At 32.9% G+C, this 8,595-nt stretch overlaps 3 protein-coding genes across 3 annotated transcripts; all 3 read right to left on the bottom strand.

Moving 5' to 3' along the window:
* On the bottom strand, positions 1-892 carry LOC111294056 (pathogenesis-related protein PR-4-like). Its single transcript, XM_022887222.2, has 2 exons — positions 502-892; positions 1-355 (listed from the first exon to the last, which is right to left on the bottom strand). The coding sequence occupies exons 1-2, from the start codon at positions 760-762 to the stop codon at positions 164-166; spliced, it is 453 nt and encodes a 150-aa protein (XP_022742957.2). The 5' UTR covers positions 763-892; the 3' UTR covers positions 1-163.
* Positions 893-1,170: 278 nt separating this feature from the next.
* Positions 1,171-2,088, bottom strand: LOC111295170 (pathogenesis-related protein PR-4-like). Its single transcript, XM_022888559.2, has 2 exons — positions 1,621-2,088; positions 1,171-1,533 (listed from the first exon to the last, which is right to left on the bottom strand). The coding sequence occupies exons 1-2, from the start codon at positions 2,020-2,022 to the stop codon at positions 1,327-1,329; spliced, it is 609 nt and encodes a 202-aa protein (XP_022744294.2). The 5' UTR covers positions 2,023-2,088; the 3' UTR covers positions 1,171-1,326.
* A 2,181-nt stretch (positions 2,089-4,269) lies between these two features.
* On the bottom strand, positions 4,270-7,124 carry LOC111294083 (auxin-responsive protein IAA16-like). Its single transcript, XM_022887249.2, has 5 exons — positions 6,683-7,124; positions 5,195-5,436; positions 4,963-5,098; positions 4,712-4,773; positions 4,270-4,598 (listed from the first exon to the last, which is right to left on the bottom strand). The coding sequence occupies exons 1-5, from the start codon at positions 6,931-6,933 to the stop codon at positions 4,561-4,563; spliced, it is 729 nt and encodes a 242-aa protein (XP_022742984.2). The 5' UTR covers positions 6,934-7,124; the 3' UTR covers positions 4,270-4,560.
* Positions 7,125-8,595: the final 1,471 nt, after the last annotated feature.

The following is an 8,595-nucleotide window of genomic DNA, read 5'->3' as shown; positions in this document are numbered from 1 at the left end:
TTAACATGATTAATAATGTTACATAAATCAATGGAAGGATTTATTATACAGTCAATCCCACTTTTCTATATATGATCTTACCAACAGCAAACATTTTATTCCAATAACACTTTATTAGATGGCGGTTCTTACAGATTATTCATGACATTTTGTGAGGTAAAAATTAATGGGAACTGACAAGGGTACTGTCACCACAATCCACAAACTCATAGTTCACGACAAGGTAGCCTTGAGCATAGCCTTTTCCATCAGTGTCAATCTGTTGAAACACATTCCAGTCCAAATCTAAGCCTCCATTGCCACATTTATCAACGATTCTCACAGTTGCCTGAGCTCCAGTGCCGGTGTTGGTCACCTACAGGTATGCAATATGAGACTAAAATAAGTTTATAGAACATAATTTTAATGAACGCACCAGGTATCTGAATTTAATTGCCTTCAACATTCAGTTATATTCAATAAGGAGAGAAAAACTAAGAGCTTGAATTATAAGTTGCTTACCTTTAAGCACTTTCCACAGGCCTCTTCCCCTTGAGGACCTTCCGGTGCACAGAAGGCGGTCCATCCATACTTGCTGCGCCATTCCAGGGGCTTATCAGCATACCATGTGGAGCAGAAAGCACTGACAGCAGTCAAGTCCCAGTTATTCTGCTCAGGGTAGTAGTAATGGTAGGTGGCTCTCACATTAGAAGCACTTTGGGCTGTGGCAGAAGCCACCAGACAGGCCAAGAACACAACGCTTATGCTAACCAGTCTCTCCATTTTTTTTTGTCAATTCAATTTGTAGCTTAAATTCATTTCCAGGGTGCTCAAATTTATACGGAAAAACGTCCCTGACAGACTTACTGATAACCTTATAATGTTCAAGGTTAAACCTTAACCTTGTTAAGAGCATATGATTTTCAGGTTCTCAATTCATAGAGATGCTACATCACCATCATATCTGATACCAGCTGGCACGGAACATATATGGTTCTGATTTCTTAGCTTCATTTCTGGATGTAATAAATCACACGTGATGAATACTTTAAACATATGATAGAGACTCAACAAGGGGGCAGTCATTTGTCGTTTGGTCAATAAGTGTGGCTCATCCACTGGAGTCAGGCCAAGTCAGTTCTTGGATAAAATCAATGCCGAATCCTTACGTGAGATATGACAAAATCAACGGGATCAAAACAACAGCATATTCCCTCATCACATTATATGGCTTAAAGCAAAAATATCAACCGGATCAAAACAACAGCATATTCCCTCATCACATTATTTGGTTTTTCTAGCACATAATTAATAAAGCAGCAAACTTTTTTTTATTTACTGCTATATTCAACTATCAACAATGGAAGAAAGTAGAGGGTTGAAGCCATCGCCACAATTAACAAATTCATATTTAACTGTAAGGTGGCCTTGAGCGTATCCGACTCCATCAGTGTCCAATCGGTTGAAGACACCCACATCTAAATCTAACCCACCATTGCTGCATTGGTCCACAATCCGCACTATTTCTTGAGCACTAGTCCTAGTATTTGTAACCTGTAAAAGCAACATAGAAGGCAATAAACTTTTCATCTTGAATTAAAAAGGTTAAAAGGAAGATCCAATTTTCTTGTTTGATCTTACCCTCAAGCACCTGCCACAAGCAGCTGGGAAAGAAGGACCGGCAGGGCCACAAAAGGCAGTCCAACCATACTTACTCCTCCATGAATATGGCTTGCTAGCATCCCATGTAGAGCAATAGGCACTCACTGCCATCAAATCCCATCCATGTTGCTCTGGATTGTAGAAATGGTAAGTAGATCTCACAATCGCAGTTTCTCCTCCAGGGCCACTTTTGCAATTACTCTGGCAATTATTTTCAGGCAAACAATAGTCATCGGTGCTCCCACACCACCCATATTGGCTGCAACATAAGTTGCCAGGGCAGGTTATGCCACCTGCTTGCCTCCCACATTGCTCAGCAACTGTTGCTCCCATTAAGCTAACCAAAAACCCAAACAACAAGGAAACCTTAACTTTATCCATTGTTTTTTTCTTTGCAAAATGTTGGAATTTGTTATGAACAATGTTGCATTTGATTTGCTAAGGTTTTATAGAAAGTTTGGGTTCAAGTTAATTAGATTAGCATACTGCGTATGATATTTTAAACTAACATCATGGGCCGTTGGTTGTTAATCAAACACTTGTCTAGTGAGATTGTAAAAGATGATCGGAAGGTGGAGAATTAATGTGAATGCGTGCTCAAAATGATGGTGTGAGGCGGCTAATTGTTTTATGTGTTTGTCAATGAGAGGCGGCTGCAAATAAATATTCATTAAGAAGATAAGGCCAAATTTAGAGATTAGCCGCCTGATTTCTTGAATTCTTGACTTCGAGGATGAGCTTATCTAGTTTGGTATAGTGCTTGTCTATTTCAAAGTTGGTTCCCTTTTTTTTTTCTTTTCGTTCACCAAAGTTTTTGTATTTTTGTATTTGAAATATAGTCTGTCCTACCCTTTTCTTGCTGTGCCTATCCGACTTATGTTGTAGCAAGATATACAAAATATTTATTACTAATTGGATATTATTTTTTAAAAATAATTACATAAAATAATTAAATTAAATTTCAAATTCAATCTACTTATTTCTTTCTTAATGTGTGTATTTTTTTTCCTCTTGTTTTAATTTGGTATTATTGTTTATGAGTTTACTTTTTATATATACATCAATTTTTAAATTTCACAAATAAATTAAAATTTATTTTTTTATTGTATTAATTTTTACTTTTTAATAGACTTTAAAAATTGTATGTTGGTAGAATTTAAAAACTTCATTGATATTAAAAAATTTTATTACGATGATGGGATAATTTTATATTTTAAAAAAAAGTAGAAACGTAAATAAAAGATAATTGGATTGGGCCAATTATTCAAAAATAAAACCAACAATGAAGCTTTATTTTGTTTGAGATCGAATACAATGTTGTAGGCAACCCACATGTTCTTGATCCAATTCAACAGTTTTGGTCCAAAAAATCAATTGTCCAGCCCAGTCACTTGGTTGTTTGTATCTGTTCCAGCGACATCGTATTGGACCAATAGATCCAAGTTAAAACAGAAGATTGAAATTTAAGCAGCAGCAAATATAAAGATAAATTTAAAGATTCGAAAATTCATTATCATTCTACTTCGAAAAGGGTTCTAATTGTGAAGTATGAAATTTAAAAATTTTAATTTTATTTTATTATTTATTATTTTCTTATAAAATTAAATATGTCAACCTTTGATTAAATGATAAATTCAAGAATAAGTCGAATTAATTAAAATTGTGATGAAGAATCATTGAAAAGAGGTAAGAGAGGCAAATTTTACAAATCCTCACATTTATGCTAAGCCTCAAAGAATAAAGATTGAGATATTCCTTCCACTTACCTCAAAAAAAGAAGGAATCTTTGAAAAATGGAAACGACAAAAACAAATTTCACAAATCCCAAGTCTCATGTTGGGGGAGATCTTAAAGACTGATGCTTTTCCAACCAAATCCTCCATTTCAGTTAATTAAAGCCTATAATTTCATAGCTATTGGTTGCTTAACATTTTATTTTTTTAAATTAAGAAGCCTGCCAAAGAATACATTTATGGCCTTTGGCTTGGGCTGCACCAAAATGGCAGTCAAATTTGGTTACAAAACTCATTCATTCGCTTTATTAATGAATCTTAATTAAAAAAATAGGGCTCGGTTTATCAAAAAAAAAAACTTTATTGTGTAATTTTTTAAAAAATCATTATTTGATGATAAAAGAATGATTGTAAAAATGAAATTTAAATTATAAATTTATTAAATATTATCTCTTAAAAATAATTATACGAATAAATTTAATTAAATTTCGAATACATCTTATTATGTAATTTAAGAGTGAAAAAAAGTTCTATATTTATGATTTGTATCTTTTGAAATCCTACTCAATAGTTATTTTCTTTATAGATAGATTTGAACTACACTCTCTCTTGGTTGTCTGATAAGAAAATGTGCCTGAGAAGAGCTACAATTATTTACTATTGTTTTTTTTTTTTTTTTTTCTAAAAGATTGAGTATTTGGTGTGAGCAAAAATAATTACAAAAATAATTTTAGGGTCCACACCTGTCTACAACTTGCAATAAAAATATACCATACCAGCAATGAAAATTAATAAAAAAATGTATGAATAATTGATTCTTACATGTTCCCAGCAAAATTTGCACATGGCCTTGTCTCCTTGTTCTTGGATCTTGTTTCTTTGTTTCCTCAACCAATTACAAAAACATTATAAAATAATTTATCAAAATAAAACGTTATATTAAAAAAATACATGCAAAAATATATATTACAAAATGTAATAAACAAAAAACACTCATGACAACTAAAAACATTAATAATTTTTAAGATTTATAAAACAAGCCATTGACAATAAAACAAAGTTGCACTGGACAAAAGCAAAGTCTTATAATGATTTTGTTTTCTTCATGTTGATGAGCACATTCAAACTCCCTGGTCTTGCTGGTTTCTTATGATCTTCAATTGAGATTGTTGTCTGTAACACTATTTCATCTTCTGTTCTTGCACTTCTCTACTGCTCTTGGAGCTGCAACACCATGAAAAAAACAGTAAGCAGATGATAAATTTTTGCTTAAAATGACTTAAGATTGAACAGTCATGAGTTCATGACATGTTATAAAAAAAATAACAGTTACTAACCAAGTCCGATTGCTTCAGATCCTTCCATGATTCGTAAGCGTTTGCATGATTCAACAAACATCCTATAAATTTAGCAAAGAAATTAATTAGCGAGTTTTGATTTATTTCCAGTAAAACTATCTTGATACAAACAGGAATATCATTTCACTCATAAAAACTTATCATTGATGGGCTATTAGTTCAATAATACAGAAGTCTAATCCAAAAAAAAAAAAATCATAAAATTAATATCTTCAAGTTGAAAAACTTACTCCCATGGCACATCACCAACAAGCATCCAATCTCCATCTTTGTCCTCGTAAGTTGGAACATACTTAGAACCATTCAAGAGGTCTATCAATTTGCTCTCATTCATAAAATTTTTCATTCCTTGTGACCCACAATTACCTAATAATTAAACATTAACCCGAAAATAATCATAATTAGTTCAGTTCTCAACATTAATTCACCTAAATCAATATTGGTTGTGGGCTTATTGATTACCAATAGTGAAAGAGCTGAACATTTTGCCCAAGGCATCAGAGAGTTCTTGGTAACTCTTGTATAATTTCAAGTCCACCTTGCGTAGATATGGTGCACCATCCATGCAGACCTTAACGAACGCTGCAGTGGTGGCGGTGGCTGTGCTGCATCCGGCCTTCTCGCCCTCGTTGGAGCTGTTCTTGTGGACTGCCATGATGTTCTTCCTGTAGGATCTGACTGGTGGCCATCCCACCACTTGTGCTCTGAAATCAAATGTGCCCTCAATTTTAAGTAACTAGATAATTTCATTTTTTTTACCAGGAACATTAATCATATTGGTCAAAACAAGGAAATAACATTCTAGTTTTCCATTTTTTTCTCTTTTCTGTTAAAAAAAATAAATTACTATTTGCATTTTACGAAAGTTTGGTAGCTTTGCTGTGGACTATCTCATCCACTTTCCTGTTAAACCATTGAATTATTGTTCGGGTGTTGGGAAAAGTACTAAAGATTCCAAATGTTTTGTTTTTTTCCCTCTTTTTCCCGACAAACAATCAAGCCATCAAATATCCCAAATTAAACTGTTTTTCCACTTTAGAAGACCTAGATTCATTGAAGACTCATCTTCTTCAAGTCCAAATGAATATTCAACAATGGAAGAAAATTTTAAAATCATCTGAAAAAAAAAACTCTAAAATCAAGAAATTAATTAATTTCATTGAAAAATATACTCTTGCATATGTCGCAGGTTGAGACTCAACCTTCGAACTCATGCAACTTCAAAACTTGGGCATACACTGATTCGATATTTCAAATCATTGAAGACTCATCTTCTTCAAGTCCAAATGAATATTCAACAATGGAAGAAAATTTTAAAATCATCTGATAAAAAAAACTCTAAAATCAAGAAATTAATTAATTTCATTGAAAAATATACTCTTGCATATGTCGCAGGTTGAGACTCAACCTTCGAACTCATGCAACTTCAAAACTTGGGCATACACTGATTCGATATTTCAAATCAGTTTAATTATCATAGTTCATATTTTTATGAGATATTGTGCACTCTAGACCCTTCGAATATATCTCATATCCTGCTTACTCTTTTTTGGAGGGCTTGGCATGACATTCTTCTCCACCCAATCTCGTGACGCTCTCGTCATGAAGGCTAACCATCCTATTTACCTCTTTCGAGATTCAACCTCTAGATTCGTGCTACTTCAGAATTCGAGCATGCACTTTCATCCTCACGATTTTATCCCACAAAAAGCTTCTTATAAGAAAGAAGTGGTTTGAATCCTTTTATACCTCAGGAACCTCTTCTTTTACGTTCGATGTGGGATTGAAGTACCCTATTTACTTCCTCTTGGAGCATTTGGCGTGATAAATGCATCTCTTAATTCCAATTCTTGATGCAATTAATTTTCATTACCATCTACGTTACTTTAATTAAAAAAAAAAAAAAGAAATGAAAAACACAAAAATCACCAAAAGAAGGAAAAATCTTACTTTGCAGGGTCATTAGAGCGAGTGGCGACTGTGCTCCTCTCCTTCAACTTCTCAGGTTCGTCCACCAATGCCTCATTTGTTGTTGAAAGGTTAAGTTTCAAATCAACCGTCTCCGAGTACCCTCTTTTCCCATTATTTTTGGTGGTTTCACCGTCATTTCCATTGCCTCCGGGCAACCCTAGACGTAGCTCCGTCTCTTCGAAATTAATCATGCTATACTTGTCACTCTCCGCACTCGTAATGCTAGTCATTATGATATCTGCACACCAAAATTTAAGAAAAAAAGTTGATTGTAAAAAACTCGAATACGATCCAAACTTCCCTTGATTTTTTTTTTCCTTCGTCTCTCTTGCTAGTGTGTTTACTAGAGGAAGTGCATTTGTGAAGTGGGCGGAGGGGAATCTATGAAATGTTGGGAAGAAGGCCAAAATATGGCTACGTGCAAACATAATATATGGTCTTGGAATGTCATTTTATGGGATTTTCAACGGCGATGATGATGCCACGTGGAATATAGTGTCAGACCGTCCACACGTATTAGGGAAGGTGATGTCATGGATGACGTCATATTTAGGATAATCGGGGGTGAGTCCGCCTTCCTTTGTTTCCTTCCTTGGCTCCGCCAAAGTAACGATGCCATATGCCAAAAATAAGAAATTTAATTAGTCTTACTATTTTTAGTTTTATGGAGACATTAATTATTCAATTTAATTGTGTTATATATTCAATAACACATTTTAGGTTTTTTTCTTTTTTTAGGGTTTAAGAGAGATTCAGTTGATGGTCTTGATCATGCCTCGGTTAAGAAAAAATCCACGTTTATAATACTACCACGTCATCTTTGTTTTCAATATAATCGTTTGCATTTTATCTCATTAAAAATTTCTCAAATTCCATTAATCTTCTCTGATTGAAAATTCAAAAAATTAAAACACCCAGCATTCCTTAACCTTTGTCAACCTTTTGATTTTTTTTTATGGTTTATAGATTATGATGCACCAGCAAAATTTGAAAATAGCATGGTCAAGGAGAAGGTGGAGATCTCATTTTTTTTTTATATTCGTCAATTTTTTAAAATAAAAAATATATCATTTATAATTTTTTGTTATAATATTACAATTATTTAATCAAAATAAAAATTAATGTAAACTCACTATTTATAAATATGAGTTTAATATAAAATTTTGATATATTTCACTTAATTCTGAATTGAAATTTATTAATTTTATAACAATAATTGTAAGTTTTAAGCTCCCAAAATATTGAATGTGTGGGTAGTGATCGATCAGAATGTAGATGTTGATGGATTGGAGGAAGAGATGGCTACTTTATAAATTTTAGATATTAATCTTTGAACAAAAGGATAATTATAAATATTAATTAGGCTAATTGTTAATTTATATATAATTAATACGTGCATAAATTGTTTCGATATAATTTTTTAGATAAACTTATTACCTTTTAACTTATATTTGTTAAAAATAAAAAATATAAAAGATAATGATTTTGCATTGATTATCACAACAAATGCTTAGAACTTTCTTAAAAAAAAAAAAAGAATTATCAATTTTTACCCATATAAATTCTTTTGAAATACCATGTTTATATGTGAAATTAATTAAGGAAATTTTTTATTTATTTTGAAGAAGCATATGGAATCAACAAAAGACAGGTGGACAGTAGAGCCCACAGAAAAGTCAGCAAAACCCATGTGGCATGCGCCCGAGAATTAAGATTCATTCTCTTGATTGGGTGAGAGGGCATTTATTTGGGGCCCATTCCGCACCCACTTGGTTTTCTTGCTCTTCAGAGGTTGGACAGCTTGGCATTTCTTCACCTTAGCCACCCATGTGCCTTGTTTCACCCAAATTTCACAAGCATGTAATATAATTTCATATATATATATGATATGA

Source organism: Durio zibethinus, chromosome 14 (genome assembly GCF_047325235.1).
Source record: "Durio zibethinus cultivar Kanyao isolate XHJ-2024 chromosome 14, ASM4732523v1, whole genome shotgun sequence".
In the NCBI taxonomy this organism is placed as follows: domain Eukaryota; kingdom Viridiplantae; phylum Streptophyta; class Magnoliopsida; order Malvales; family Malvaceae; genus Durio; species Durio zibethinus.
This window is presented reverse-complemented; position numbering and strand designations above follow the sequence as displayed.